The following is a 15,900-nucleotide window of genomic DNA, read 5'->3' as shown; positions in this document are numbered from 1 at the left end:
TTGTTTAATGAAATAATTTTGAATGGAAACAATTTTGACTCCATTTTCTTTCAGGCAACAACACAATGATCAGAGCAGTTCAACCAGGGGAAACCTATACTTATAAGTGGAACATCCTAGAGTCAGATGAACCAACAGAAAATGATGCCCAGTGCTTAACAAGACCATATTACAGTAATGTGGACATCACAAGGGACATTGCCTCTGGGCTGATTGGGCTACTTCTGATTTGTAAAAGCAGATCCCTGGATAAACGAGGCATACAGGTATTCTGTCCATGAAGTAAACTTTCAGAAATTCAGGGAACTTCTTCTGGCTGGAACAGATTAGGTCTTCTCACTTTGTTGGTTTTTTTTTTTTTTTTTTGTCTTGTCTATTTGCATTGGACTCGCACTGCAGAAGGCAGTCACTCTCTAGAGTGATACAGTATTTTGTTTTATTTGAAATTCCAGGTATTTTGCTGTGTGATCAGCAAGTCACTTACCCTTTCTTAATTTCTTCCTTTTATGAAATGGGTAATACCCCTCCTAAAAAAATTGACAGGGCTGCTTTGGGGCTCAGTGGATGCCACCTGGTAAAAGTGTAAAGCTCTCTACCAGTCCTTGTTATTTTTAGAGACCTACACTAGGGAGAGATGAGAGAGATAGCATCTGGTGAAGTTGGACCCAGACAATGGTCCATCTCTAGTGAGACTATATATATGCATATATATATATAACAATGTGAACAAATATATGGATCTTCATCAGAGACTAATATATGTCTCATATGATTAACTTAAAATTCCCAACCAGGCTAAGCTACTATCAAAGAAGTTCATCCTAAGGCATATACAATAAATATATGCCTAGAAAAATTTTTAAAAATGGACATTTGGAAGACCCTAATTTATTGAGCTAAGAAAGGACACAGATAGGAAGAGGGATAAAGTTTTCCTATTGCAACCTTCTGTTTTATCCTTTGCAACTATTCAGAGCACGTGTAGTCAACCCTTCTGGTTGAAAGGTGTTCACTTACAGAGATAAAACACAATTACAAGGGGCCGTGAGGAGATGGAATTTTTCTATTAAGATGTTTTAGTCTCTGAATTTTCTGATCTGCTCGGTTTGCCCTGACGTATTACCTTTGGCTCTAACAAGGGCTTTGTATAAAATGAGTTTGCGTAAATGCCTGCATGTGTGGCTTCAGTGGCCCCAGGCACTGTGCCTCTTTGGTTTCCGAGAAGAGCTCAGTGTTGTGGGAAATGGACTGGCACCTCAGTCACTGAACACTGCACTTTTACCCTCCAGAGGGCAGCAGACATAGAGCAGCTGGCTGTGTTTGCTGTATTTGATGAGAACAAGAGCTGGTACATTGAAGACAATATCAACAAGTTCTGTGAAAATCCTGATAAGGTGAAACGTGATGACCCCAAGTTTTATGAATCAAATGTCATGAGCAGTAAGTCAAAGGACTGTTTTCATCCATCAATTTTCTATTCCCGTGCTTAAAGTAGGACTGTGCCTAGAGGCGGAGGCATGGATTCGAATCCACTCACCTCTCATCCTCACTCGCAATCCTCACTTTGATGATTAAGTTAGTGGATGATATTATAGCAACCTTTTTACGACAAGAGACCAAAAGCTTGTGTTCCTTAGTAAGTCTTGGTCTTGTGTTCCAGTTGTGCACGTATGTATACGTGCATGCTCTGGGCACATACACTCTGGAGGAGCAGGATGAGGGGTGCGGGCGGTGAGGAGAGGGGCTACAGGCTTGGTCAGGGGCATATGGGGATTTTAGACTGGGTGCAAGGTGAATGCTATTTATAGCCAGGGCAGAAACAAGGTAAGTAACCCAAAGCTGGACTGTCAAATCAAACTAAGGTGAAATGCATATGGGGAGCCAAGAGTCTTTAAAACCCAATCCATGAAGAAGTTTGAAGGGAACAGTGAGAAGTTCAGAGCAGAAGGAGATCCCTGAGCCAAGGTTTAGGCATTTGCTGCAGTTTTCAATTTCAGCACCCAAAGCCACTGCTGTGAGAAGTCTGAGAGAAATTTCACTAACCCAGCTGGAAGCAAACACTGCCACAGTGGTCAGGGACCTCACCACAGTTCCAGACAGCCAAGAGTCATTATGATCACTTTCTCTGATAGGTTATCATAGATAGGAGGATGGCTTCCCGATGGTCTGTTCGTATGGCTTCAGATGACTGATAGTTGAAGATTATCCAAACTGGCAGGTGTCATGAAAATAATTCACAACAGGGAGTACCTCAGCTTTCTTTCCATAATTTCATTTGGACAGTGAATCTGTCATCGTTTTGGGCTAGCACTGTCCATTTTGAAATTATGTGAGCCACAGACGTAATTTTAAATTTTCTGATAGCCGTATGAAAAATGTATCCCAAATATTATCATTTCAACATATAACCAGTATAAAAATGGATGAGATTTGCTTTCTTTATTTCATACTAAGTCTCTGAAATCTGGAGTATATTTTACACTTAAAAGCACATCTCAATCCAGATTTTCCACATGTCAAGTGTTTGAAAGCCATTGTCACTAGTGGCTATTAGTAGAGATTTGACCCTTTAGAAGAGCCTCCTGAATGAAATACAAACTAAATATGTATTATGTCAGTTATTCAGTAAATATTTAAGGGTTCACTAGTGCCAGGCATCATACTAGGATCAGGGCTAGGGTAGTAAATCAGGCAGATGTGGGCCCTGTCCTCAAAGAAATCAAACCTGTGATTTTATTACCATGCTTAGAATCTAGGTAAAGATACTGCCTAAAGCTGTGTCCATTTGAAAGATAATGAAGATGTATGAACTCAGTCAATAGTTGAATGAAAACTATAGATTATGTCAGTGCTAAGAGGGAGCAATATAAATCACAAAATATGCTAAATATGTATGACTTTTAGGGACATTTCTATTCACTAACCAATGTGTTAAGATGACTTTCTTATACTGTGCTTTCCATCCAGGTAGAATTAGTCTAGATAATATGCTAAGTTGATGTTTAGAATATCTTTAAAATCAGAATGTGGAAAACAAAGTATTTGATACACATCTGACAGATGAATAAGTCAACATGAATGAAAAGCTTTGTCTTTATCTGAATACTTCACCCTTGGCTAACTTAGGAAATTATGTTCTCATCTGAGAAATCTGACTCTGATCTTCTAGTCACGCGTTAGACCTGGTGAAGCTCATCTCAGATGATCACCGCTTTGACACAACCAAGTTGATATTGGGACATTAATCTTAGGCATAATGAGACACATGCCTTTTTGCTGGCAGAGCCTGCGTGGTAACAGATTTTACTCTTTCAGCTATCAATGGCTATGTGCCCGAGAGTATCCCCACACTAGGATTCTGCTTCGATGACACTGTCCAGTGGCACTTCTGCAGCCTAGGGATCCAGGATGACGTTTTGACCATTCACTTCACTGGGCACTCATTCATCTATGGAAAGAGACATGAGGACACCTTGACGCTCTTCCCCATGCGTGGGGAATCTGTGACCGTCACAATGGATAATGTTGGTAAGAACCTGGACACCTGGAGAGGCATCTCTGGTCTCTAAAGCTCTGCTGCAGGCAGCTCTCCAGACTCCCACAGTCCGGGGTTTATCTTTCTGATGCCTTTCAGGCTTTCCTTTCAGTATTTCTCATGGTTCCTATTTGGGGGAATTAATTACTCGATGGGTCCAGTCACTTCATGTGGGTTCCATTTATCTTTCTCTGGGCTAAGTGAGAAGTAAAGACACAACAGCCAAAAGATAAGGCATGACTTTGAAGGGGAAGCATGAACATTCAGCCACAAAAGACCATTTTTTAAAATCAAAACACCTTTTTCAGTTTTTTTTAATGTTTATTCTTTTTTTTTTAAAGAGACAGAGTGAGAACAGGGGAGGGGCGGAGAGAGGGAGACACAGAATCGGAAGCAGGCTTCAGGCTCTGAGCTGTCAGCACAGAGCCTGACACGGAGCTCAAACTGTGAGATCATGACCTGCGCCAAAATTGGACACTCAACTGACTGAGCCACCCAGGCACCCCTACCTTTTTTAGTTTTTAAAGATAGCCATTCCACCGTCTAGTAGTGATCATCAGATATAGCACCTTAGAGGCTGGTCTCAGAGCCAGTAGTGCCATGGAAAGTACGTGGGCTTTGGCGTTCGTTGTTCAGATGTTCTCTGGCATTCAGTGTGGACAAGTTACTTGACGTCACTGAGCCTCTGTGTATTCATCTGAAACCCACAATAACAACATTTTATGGAGTTGAGCTGACCCTTAACTGTAATACATACAAAGTGCCTAGCACTCGGCAGACGCCCAACAAGCGTTAACTATTGGAGACTCTGCAAGAAATCTTCTGTACAGCAGCAAATAATAGCATTTCAAAGAGATCCAAAGTTGCCCTGGGCCCACCTGAATCATCTATTGCTTAGAAATATCTAGATGTCTCTTATTTGTGGGGGTGAACATTATCCTCCTCCCCCTCACTCCAGCTCTCAAACAATATGTGCAGCTACCAGGATGGTTATGATATTCAAAGCCCACTTTATTCTTAATTCATCCTTTTTAAATATATTCTAAAATAGTGACTCTCAGAGTCTCTGTGCTAACTCTTTTATCCCTAATCTCCACTGACCAATCCTTTTGGTCGATACTGATCACATGCTTGGATGTCACAACAACGTCAAATTGCTGAAGAGCCTTCTAAACACCTTAGACCCAATTTATCTCCTTCTGTCACTGTGGAACAGTTATCAACAGTTCACAGATCAGCAGTGACCCACAGACCATGCTGGATTATCCCTGCCTGAAGTTCATTGAAAATTATCTGCCCCAATGGATCTTAGTGTTTTTAGATCTTTTTCTAGGCTTAGAGCTCTCTGTTTTCTCTGCCTCTCTTCTGTAGGAACTTGGGTGTTAACTACAGTGAATTCCAATCCAAGAAACAAGAACCTAAGGCTGCGATTCAGGGATGTTAAGTGTATCCGGGATGAGGATGAAGACTCATATGAGATTATATATGAACTTCCGGCATCTACAGGCATGACTACACGGAAAATGCGTGATTCTTCAGAAAACAGAGGTGAAGAGCATGATGCTGACTATGATTATCAGGAAAACCTGGCTTTATGGTTAGGACTTAGGTCATTCAGAAATTCATCATTGAATCAGGAAGAAGATGAGTTTAATCTTACTGCCTTAGCTCTGGAGAACTACTCGGAATTCATCCCTTCAATTAATGATACAGCTGTTAGTTCAAATTCTTCTTTCTTAAGTAGCATTAGCAGGCTTATTGCCCATAAGTTTGCAGGACCTCAAAAAACTCTTCCTCGCCCAGAAGCCACCACAGCTGGTACCCCCTTGGAACATGTTGGCTTAGACAAGAATTCAGTTCTCAACTCTTCCACAGCAGAGCATTCCAGCCCTTATTCTGAAGATTCCATGGAGGATCCTCTCCCAGCAGATATCACTGGGATAAGTCTACTTCCACTCGATGCAGAAGACTTCAGGAGTCAAGAACATGCGAAGCATAAGGGACCCAAGAAAGGAAGCGACCACGCAACAAAGCACAGGATCTCCCAGGTGGCACTTTCAGCGCATAAAGCTGGGAGACATTTAAGCCAAGACAACTCTTCTCCTTCCAGAACGGGACCCTGGGAAGAACTTCCCAGTGATCTGTTACTCTTAAAACAAAAGAATCCATCTAAGATTTTGAATGGGAAATGGCATCTGGCTTCTGAGAAAGGTAGTTATGAAATAGTCCAAGATGCTGATGAAGACATAGCTGTTGATAAGCTGCTAAGCAGCCCCCATAATGCCTCAAGGACTTGGGAGAAAAGAATCCCTTTCACAAACAAGCACAGAAAGCAGAGTAGTCGCCCCAAATTTTCTGAAAGTAGAAATAGATTTCTACAAGTAAGACAGGATGGAGGAAACAGTGGATTGAAGAAAAGCCCTTTTTTCATTAAAACACGAAAAAAGAAAAAGGAAGAGAAGCTTACACACCATATTCCTCTATCTCCAAGGGGCTTTCACCCTCTAAGAAAGGCTAATACCACATTTTCAGATAGGAGACTTGATCATTCATTGTTACTCTATAAACCCAAGGAACCATATTTTCTTCCCACAGACCTCAATCAGACATTCCCCTCTATGAATCTTAGCCTGATAGCCTCACCTCCTAACCATAATCAGAATCCCCCAAATTACACCAGTCAGACAAGCTCCCCTTTAGATCTTTATCAGACAACAACCCCAGAAGAACACTATCAAACATTCCCTATTCAAGACTCTGATCAAATGCACTCCACTACAGACTCTAGTCGTGGATCTCTCCCAAAGCCTGCCCAGATGCTCAACTATGACCTAAGAAACAAGTCCTTCTCTACTGACATTGCTCAGAGGTTCCCTTCCTCAGAACCTGAAGTCTGGAAGACAACCATCTCTGCAGATCTCGGTCAACCAACCCTTTCCTCAGACCTAGGCCAGATGCCCCTTTCCCCAGACCTCGGCCAGACAACCCTTTCCTCAGACCTCGGCCATACATCCCTTTCCTCAGACCTTGGCCAGGCAGCCCTTTCCCCAGACCACAGCCAGACCGCCGTTTCCCCAGATTTTGGCCAGATGCCCCTTTCCCCAGACCATGGCCAGGCAGCCCTTTCCCCAGACCATGGCCATACAACCCTTTCCCCAGACCATAGCCAGATGCCCCTTTCCTCAGACCATGGCCAGGCATCCCTTTCCCCAGACCACGGCCAGGCAGCCCTTTTCCCAGACCACAGCCAGACAGCCATTTCCCCAGATTTTGGCCAGATGCCCCTTTCCCCAGACCATGGCCAGGCAGCCCTTTCCCCAGACCATGGCCATACAACCCTTTCTCCAGACCACGACCAGGCATCCCTTTCCCCAGACCATGGCCAGGCAGCACTTTCCCCAGACCATGGCCAGGCAGCCCTTTCCCCAGACCATGGCCATACAACCCTTTCTCCAGACCACGACCAGGCAGCCCTTTCCCCAGACCACGACCAGGCAGCCCTTTCCCCAGACCACGGCCAGGCATCCCTTTCCCCAGACCATGGCCAGGCAGCCCTTTCCCCAGATCACGGCCATACAGCTCTTTCCCCAGACCATGGCCAGATGCCCCTTTCCTCAGACCATGGCCAGGCAGCCCTTTCCCCAGACCACAGCCAGACAGCCATTTCCCCAGATTTTGGCCAGATGCCTTTTTCCCCAGACCATGGCCAGGCAGCCCTTTCCCCAGACCATGGCCATACAACCCTTTCCCCAGACCACGACCAGGCAGCCCTTTCCCCAGACCATGGCCAGATGCCCCTTTCCCCAGACCATGGCCAGGCAGCTCTTTCCCCAGATCATGACCAGGCAGCCCTTTCCCCAGACCATGGCCAGACAGCCATTTCCCCAGATCTTGGCCAGATGCCCCTTTCCCCAGACCTCAGCCAGGAGCCTCTCTTATCAGACCTCAGCCAGATGACCCTTTCTCCAGACCTCAGCCAGATAGATCTTTCCCCAGACCACAGTGAGATAACCATTTCCCCAGATCTCATAAATATAAACCTTTCCCCAGACCTCAGCCAGGAGACTCTCTCATCAGATGTCAGCCAAACGACCTTTTCTCCAGATATCAGCCAGACAACACTTTCTCAAGACCTTGGTCAGATACCCCTTTCCCCAGACCTCAGCCAGGAGACTCTCTCTCCAGACATTAGTCAAACAGCCCTTCCTCCTGATCTCAGGCAGAAATCACCTCCTTTAGATCTTGGTCAGACATCCAACACCTCTGAATCCAGTCATTCGTTGCTTCTTCCAGAATTTGGTCAGATTTCTCATTCTCCAGACCTCGGTCAGGCGCCATCTCCTGCACTATCTTCTACCCTAAATAACACTTTTATACCAAAGGAACTTAACCCACCAGTTGTAATAGGCCTCAGTGGAAATGATGGGGATTACATTGAGATTATTCCAAGGCAGAAGGAAGAGAGAAGTGAAGAAATCATTGATGACATTGATTACGTGCCCTATGATGACCCTTATCAAACTGATGTTAGGACAGACATTAACTCTTCCAGAAATCCTGACAGCATTGCAGCATGGTACCTCCGCAGCAACAATGGAAACAAGAAATATTATTACATTGCTGCTGAAGAAATCTCCTGGGATTATTCAAAATTTGCTCAAAGGTTTGGTCAAATTTTCTCCTTTTATATTCTCATTTTCTCACTACTGTTAAAAAGCTTACAATAGTCCAAGGAGATAATTCTGAGCAAAGTATACTAAGTATAATTTGTTCCACTATTGCAATTTGTGCTATACAATTTGCTTTGTCAATTCCATGATTAATGTCTCTATATTACATGACATTTGGACAATGTAAGAAAATCACTATAAGAAGTCTGTGATATTCTCCATTTAAAGAAGCTCCCTCCTTTCTCTTCTTCTTTCACCATTCATGTTCCTACCTCCTTTCCTTGCCCAAGTGCAGAGCCCAACCTATCCATAGCTACCTGCTAATCAACATGATTTCACTGGCCTTGGCTTCAAATCTAAATTTGTAATATAGGAATCTCTTCTTGCATTTGTTTACAAAAAAATTTTTAATGTTTGCCGATCAATATGAAGTGTATAGCATCTTGGTGAAGTTTAATTTAAATTATATAAGATTCCAGTAGCAGAGGCCAAGGATATAAACCAGCTTAGAAACAAAAAGGCAAGTTTATACCTTCAACTGAGGCCATCATAAACAGTGATTTCTTTTGCTTTAACCTTGAATTTTAACTTGGCTTGCAGAATGAGTGCTTATTCTCTCCTAAGCATTGTGCTAAGTGTTGAGACTATAAAATAGAATATAAACATCCATGACTCTGCCCTCATGGGACTTACATCTAATTGGGCAGGTAGATATGAATCAAATGCTCACATAATAAGTGTAAAATATAACTATACTAAAGACCAAGAAGGAAAGGCAGATACATGGTGATTTAAGAATTAAGGGACCTGACACTGGAGAAGTGGCATTTGAGTTGAGCTGAGATCAGAAGAGGCATAGGAGTGAACTGGAAGTGATCATGGGAGAACATTCTAAACAGAGAGAATAGCAAAATGAGGCCATGAGGAAGGAGGAAGCCCTAAAGCCTCTGTAGCTGGAGCTCAAGAAGAGAGTGAGTTGTAAGAAAACATTTGGCTACCAGACTAGATGCCACTAGGCTTCGGGAAGAATTTTGGGGTTTATCCAAAGAGCAATGAGAACACTTCAAAAGCTTTAGCCATTCCTTGCTTCCTAGAATGTCAGTTTCTTTCCTGGACCTTGCTACTTTCATCTTTTAGATGAAAGAGTTACACCAAATGTTCCCCAAGATTCCCATTCATACTTTAACATTTCAGATTCCAGCCACTCTTCAACTGTAGATGCAATTATGTAAGTAGCCTGACTTAACAACAGAGGGTTCCTATGGGATCTATATATTTTTTAAGCAGCTTTCAATTGAATTCTGCTTAAGGATGGAAAGCCATACTGGGCTGGATTCTGTATTCTGGGATGACAATATAGAGAAAGAAGAGGTGGTCGGGGTCGGGGGGGGAACAAGAGGCAAGTCTTAGCCAGTGATAGTGGGAGAATCACAACTTGGCGACCATGCTCAAACTGTCTAAGTATAGTTCACAGATTTTACAAAAGCTAACAACACTAAAAATCAAAATCCAAAGTGTAATTAGAGTAAGAAGACATAATGTATGGTATGGCTTACAGAAATTATTTCATTAATCTGATGACTGGCATTTCCATATTAGAACTCTGTTAGTTTAAAGCACATTTTCTTTCTTTTTTTTTTTAAATATTTTTATTTATTTCTAGGAGAGAGAGAGAGAGACAGTGTGAGCAGGGGAGGGTCAGAGAGAGAGGGAGACACAGACTCTGNATATTTTTATTTATTTCTAGGAGAGAGAGAGAGAGACAGTGTGAGCAGGGGAGGGTCAGAGAGAGAGGGAGACACAGACTCTGAAACAGGCTCCAGGCTCTGAGCTGGCAGTCAGCACAGAGCCCGATGTGGGGCTCGAACCCACGAACCGCGAGATCATGACCTAAGCGAAAGTCGAATGCTTAACCGACTAAGCCACCCAGGCGCCCTTAAAACACATTTTCATGTGACTTCCTCTTTAAATGTAGCACTCACTGCTACATGAGAATAATTTATCTAGGGATTTCTAAGAGAGGCCCTGAAAAAGTAAGATTTAGGGCATTTCCAAAGTGGAAAGGGATAGAATCAGTTCCTTCAAAATCTTATGTCTCGTTCCAGATGTGCAACCCATGTATACAGCAGTCACACCTGCTTTGCTCATCCCCATGTGTTCTGTGAAACTATGCTCAGGGTCTGGAAGGATGGGGTCACCACTTCCTGGTTGGAAGACCAGGAGGAAGGCAGAATGGGATTCTTTGTTGATGAGCTTTTGGCCTGTTTCCACAGGCTTGAGAAATTTAAGAGTCTGAGAAAATTTGATGTGCTCTGGTCCCAGGCTGAGCTGGTGAACTATGTGAGGAATGATGTGATTTAACAAAAGCAAACGTGAGAAGAATGGCTACTTTCATTCACAGGGGTGACAGTTGTCACCTGATGGTCCCAAGCCCTGGCATGATCCCATTGCATGGCTTTGTCTGCTTCTGATATTAAAATCTGCTATGTGAATATATGATTATACTTATTAATTCATTCATAAATAAATTCATTAAATGAAAGTTTATCAAGTGCCTGCAATGTGCCAGATGACTTGCCAGGCACTGGAAATAAAATAATGAGCAGACTAGGCACAATCCCTGACCTCAGGGGACTTTCACTTTAGTATCAGAGTCAGATTTTAATAGATAATCAGACAAATAAATAATCTGTACTGCTTTATTTAAGAATACTACAGAAATATGCTATATATTCTATAGTAATACTGTGAACACTTAGAGATCTAGTCTAAAGGATCATAGGAGGACTTACCTAAGAAATGGTACTGTGGTTAGAAGGATATTTACTGGCTTAAGTTTTTACTCATTTATATTTTCATTCATTTGTTCATGAAGTATTTATTAAATATCTATGCTAGACACTCTATTCAGAAGCAGGGATAAGTCCTCCAATTCTTCAATGGTTTTTCATTTGTTATTTTAAGCAATTTATTATTATTGTTATTGCTATTACTATTATTTCAGTGAAATAGATAATGAAGACATTGAGGATGTTCCGGAGAACACTGTGTACAAGAAAGTGGTGTTTCGAAAGTATCTTGATAGCACTTTTACCAAACGTGATCCGATAGGGGAGCTTGAAGAGCATCTTGGCATTCTTGGTCCTGTTATTAGAGCTGAAGTGGATGATGTCATCCAAGTAAGCAATCTTTTAAGCATTGTTAAGATCATCAGAGGAATTTCCACAAGCACCAGGGGGTTGTAACAGTGAAAGGGGGAAGAGGAGTATTGGTAATTTATCTATCTTCCAAAATTAACAAATAACTACACATCTTTTCAGAGACTGCTTGCCAAGTACAATAAAACCTTAGACTGCAAGTAACTTATTCTGCGAGTGCTCTGCAAGATGAGCAAACATTTCTTATAAATTTGAATTTGATAAATGAGTGATGTCTTACAATACAAGTAGTACATGATGCCGCATGTCACATGATCACAACTGAGCCAATGGTTCTTGAAATTTGCTTTGACCTACACATGCTTTGGATGACAAGCATGTTTCTGGATGAATTATGCTTGCAAACCAAGGTTTTACTGTGGTTTGATAATCTTCAAAAACAAAAAATGATCTCATGATTCTATTTCCCTTTCTGCTGAGCTCCCATTCATTACTGCAAGGACCAGTTCTGTTTTCCCTAAGAAACTTTCTTTGCCACCCCAACCTCTCCTGCACATTCAACCGAATGGCTCCTTCCTGGCATTCCCATGAACCCTGTTCATACTTTGTTTACAGAACCTAAGACTTCCAGATTTTTAATTTTATTTATTTATTTAGAGACAGACAGAGGGTGAGCAGGTGAGGAACACACTGAGAGGGAAAAAGAGAGAATCCCAAGCAGCGTCTAGCTGTTAGCACAGAGCCCAGTGCAGAGCTGGATCTAAGGAACCGTGAGATCATGACCTGAGTTGAAATCAAGAGTCAGTTCCTTAATGGACTGGGCCATCCATGTGCCCCTTGTCTCCAGACTTTTAACTTGAGTTTTGATGTGCATGTATCTCTTCACCAGGAGGTTGAAAGCTTATTGTAAGACCCAAACCTCCTTCATCTTCACATCTACAGCACCTATTGTGATCTGAACATAATTTCAATATTTTTGCTTTGAGCCGAAGAACAAACATGCTTTGGTATTTCCAGGGTAAGCTACATGGGCCCTATCTCACAGGATATTTTAAAAATCAGACAATACATACGTGACTTTAAACCTGTGTGCAATTAATATATCGTACTGTATATATATCTAGGTCTAATTTAATAGCCATCTATTTGGGCCTGTAGTAATGACATTCATTAATTTGAATTTTGTTGATCTTAAGTCCATTTGTGGCTCATTCCTTTTTCTAGGTTCGTTTTAAAAATTTAGCATCCAGACCATATTCTCTTCACGCCCATGGGCTTTCCTATGAAAAGTCATCAGAGGGGAAGTCTTATGAAGATGATTCTCCAGAATGGTTTAAGGAAGATAATGCTGTTCGGCCAAACAGCAGTTATACGTATGTATGGCACGCTACTCCGCGGTCGGGGCCGGAAAATCCCGGGTCGGCCTGCCGAGCTTGGGCCTACTACTCAGCAGTGAACCCGGTAGGTACATCCATTGAACGTTTCCGTCATTCCCCTAACCTTCTAACCTGAGTCCGCCAAATGGAAGGGCCAAGATGCTCTCCTGTTAGGTGCCTGCCCTGGTTTCCGTGAGGAATATGTGAGGATTGTATCAACAATCTACAGCAACTTGTCTCCAGAGGCCCGCGTGAGAGAAACAAGTGTTCAGGAAGGGCAGTGGGGGTTACTGAAATTGTTGCACCCAGTTAGTGACTTCCTTTGCGGAGGAAATCGTTTATTTGCAATGTCCTCGAGCAAGTTATAGCTTTCTTTGGCTCTGTCTTTATGAAACAGCTACAAAATCAAGACTCGTTCGTTTGGGGCATGCTAAAGAGAGAGCACAGACTTCAATTTCAATGCCCCTCCTGTCACTTCCTGTATGGGCCTAGGAAAATTACTTGACCTCTCGCAGCCTCAGTTTCCAAAAGTTAAAAATGAGAAAACAGTAGGTAGCACACAATAGGCACTTGGCAATATTTGTTCAGTAAATGAGTTCCTTTTATTTAATATGCAGGATTGTTGTCTGAATTAAATAAGACTCTACCAGCAAAATATTTAGTATATTGGTAGACGCTCAATAAATAGTGATTATAATAGTATCAATATTGTCATTAACATTATCACGACTGCCATGCTGAGATAAAGAGGAAGGGAATATGAATGCCACAGAATTTGATGATGATACCCATGCTTAGTAAGCTGTTCCTTCATAATCTTCCATTTCAGAGCCCCTGAGGTGTCCTTTTCTATATAATCAGAGAAAATCCTGAGAAAGAGAAAAATATGTGCAATTTGCTCCTACTGTCTTCCAGGAAAAAGATATCCATTCTGGCTTGATAGGTCCCCTTCTGATCTGCCAAAAAGGAGTACTTCATAAGGAGAGCAACACGCCCATGGACATGAGAGAATTTGTCTTTCTCTTTATGGTCTTTGACGAAAGGAAGAGCTGGTACTATGAAAAGAAAGCACAGTCTCCCAGGGCTTGGAGACTGGGATCCTCCGAAGGACAAACCTCCCACGAGTTTCATGGTACTGTCCTCTGACTTTGATCTAATCTCCGACCCAAATCCCCCTGGGTGCCCCTGATTCCTGTCCTCAGTCTTCATAAGATTAGACATAAGGTACTTCTCAAGAACCAAGAACTACAAACCCACAGTAGGTCCTTAAAGGTCTGGGGGCTGGTGTCGCCCGGCAGGTGGCGCTACAGGTGAATGGGACAGAGAAGGTCTGAAAGCTAGCGCAGGAGCCTGCGGCAGAACAGACCCAACCAGCCAGCAAGAAGCCAATGTGCGTCAGCCGGTAGCTTAGGAATTAGCATTATCCTGCAGTGTAAACAGTTAATGAACCTGTTCCTTGATTGCTAAAGGAACAATCATTTATCTAGAAGAAGTGATCACCCATGCGTGCTTTCTCAATAAGAACGTGACAGTTCCAGCTCTCAGCATTTCCCAGGTGGCATTGGAAAAATGAGATAGGAAACTAGGTAGTGAGGTCATAGGAGAATCATGGCAAGAGAACATTTGGGAAGCGGGGGTTGAGTGAGAAAAACATATGTACTCTGAACTCCATTCAGGAATTTTGTCTGTAAATTGTCACTGAATTAAAAATACAGTAAAACCTTGGTTTGTGAGCATAATTTGTTCTGGAAACATGCTTGTCATCCAGAGCACTCATATTTCAAAGCGAATTTCAAGAACCATTGGCTCAGGTGTGATCATGTGATGTTCGGCGTCCCATACTACTTCTATTGCAAGACGACACCCGTTTATCAAGTTAAGGCTTATTAGAAATTGTTTGCTTGTCTTGCGGAACACTCACAGAACAAGCTACTAGCCATCCAAGGTTTACTGTAGTTTTAGAGAAAGTCAGAACTTGGAATTTGGTGAAAAACAAAGAGAATGACTTGGGAATTCAAAAAATAAATGAAGGCTGATGAGCCCTGCTTTTAGAGTTTGATGAATGGAGGAAAATACTGTAAGATTTCTCACCAGGAAGGATCTGTGCTTTGGGTACGGGTCATTCCATGTAACTGGAAAGGAGAAGGTTGCTATCGCTTAAGGAAGAAAAAGACTTATATACAACATCCACTTCAGTGCCGCTACCACCAACCTCCCCCAGCCAGTCACCACAGCTAAGTAGGTGTGTTCTGCCTCCTGCAACCCATTGACACACTCAGGCTGCCCTTCTTGCTTTATTTTTCTCATTCAACTTCTGTTTAATCTGATCTCACCTGTATAAACACTTGAGGGTAGAGGAAGGTGATCAACATAATTTATGATCTGCTCCAAAACCCTCCCCTCGGACTGCTTATCATACAAAGAAATTAAACAGATTCTCTTAAGCTTTCTAGAAGAGAGTCGATGGAAAGCAGACCAATAAACGCCAAGCGGAGCTTCCTTTTCTCTTCTCCTATCATTTCTAGGCTTTTCAGCCCAGGCTACTTGGTCTCGCGAGTGGGAGGCACACTCTTCTGAAAACCTCCCAAGCTGCTGGTAGAGCATCAGAGGGTTGCAGAATCAGATAGGCTTGTCAGCTAGCTGTCCCCTTACTTGCTCAGTACCCTCGAGCCGTTGCTTCTGATTCCTCCAAGAAAGAGTAAACTGCATTTGTTATAGTTTAGTTTAAAATGTACTGTAGTTTCAGTCTCTGTGGTTTGGTAATCCCATGGTGTAGTATTTATCGGGGTATTTGGTAGACAGACCATCTGAGTTCCCAGCCTCAAACTCAGCACCTGGACTTTGTAGTATGTGCCCGGCAGCTGTGTAGTGAAGTAATGAATAAATGAATGAATTCTATCACTCAGTTCAATTTTTCAAATGTTTACTGAGTAGCTGCTATGTTGAGAGACTTCATTCCATATTCTGACGTAATGATTTAGTGATGCTGACCCAATAATCACTTGAGACATTTTTCACTCTTAGGAAACCTACTTCCTGCACAGGTGAGGGAGTTAGGCTTTGTGTTAGGAGTGGAAAGATAGGTACTCTCATACCTGATATAACCTTAAGGGTGCCAAAATGACCTCAACCCCTTTTGCTACCAAAATTCACTTGCTCAG

At 42.5% G+C, this 15,900-nt stretch overlaps 1 protein-coding gene across 1 annotated transcript in view; it reads left to right on the top strand.

The window, feature by feature from the left end:
* The window catches only part of F5 (coagulation factor V), a 73,653-nt gene that overhangs the window by 43,018 nt on the left and 14,735 nt on the right, over window positions 1–15,900 (top strand). Inside the window, exons 10-16 of the mRNA XM_039241891.1 lie at window positions 55–266; window positions 1,290–1,440; window positions 3,316–3,528; window positions 4,907–8,198; window positions 11,210–11,384; window positions 12,588–12,824; window positions 13,655–13,871. Coding sequence (XP_039097822.1) covers window positions 55–266; window positions 1,290–1,440; window positions 3,316–3,528; window positions 4,907–8,198; window positions 11,210–11,384; window positions 12,588–12,824; window positions 13,655–13,871 — 4,497 coding nt within the window. The remainder of the gene's footprint in view (window positions 1–54; window positions 267–1,289; window positions 1,441–3,315; window positions 3,529–4,906; window positions 8,199–11,209; window positions 11,385–12,587; window positions 12,825–13,654; window positions 13,872–15,900) is intronic.

Source organism: Hyaena hyaena, unplaced genomic scaffold, assembly GCF_003009895.1.
Source record: "Hyaena hyaena isolate Hyena2069 unplaced genomic scaffold, ASM300989v1 scaffold_201, whole genome shotgun sequence".
Classification (NCBI taxonomy): Eukaryota; Metazoa; Chordata; class Mammalia; order Carnivora; family Hyaenidae; genus Hyaena; species Hyaena hyaena.
The sequence above is the reverse complement of the archived record's forward strand: the minus strand, read 5'-3'. Positions and strand labels throughout refer to the sequence as shown.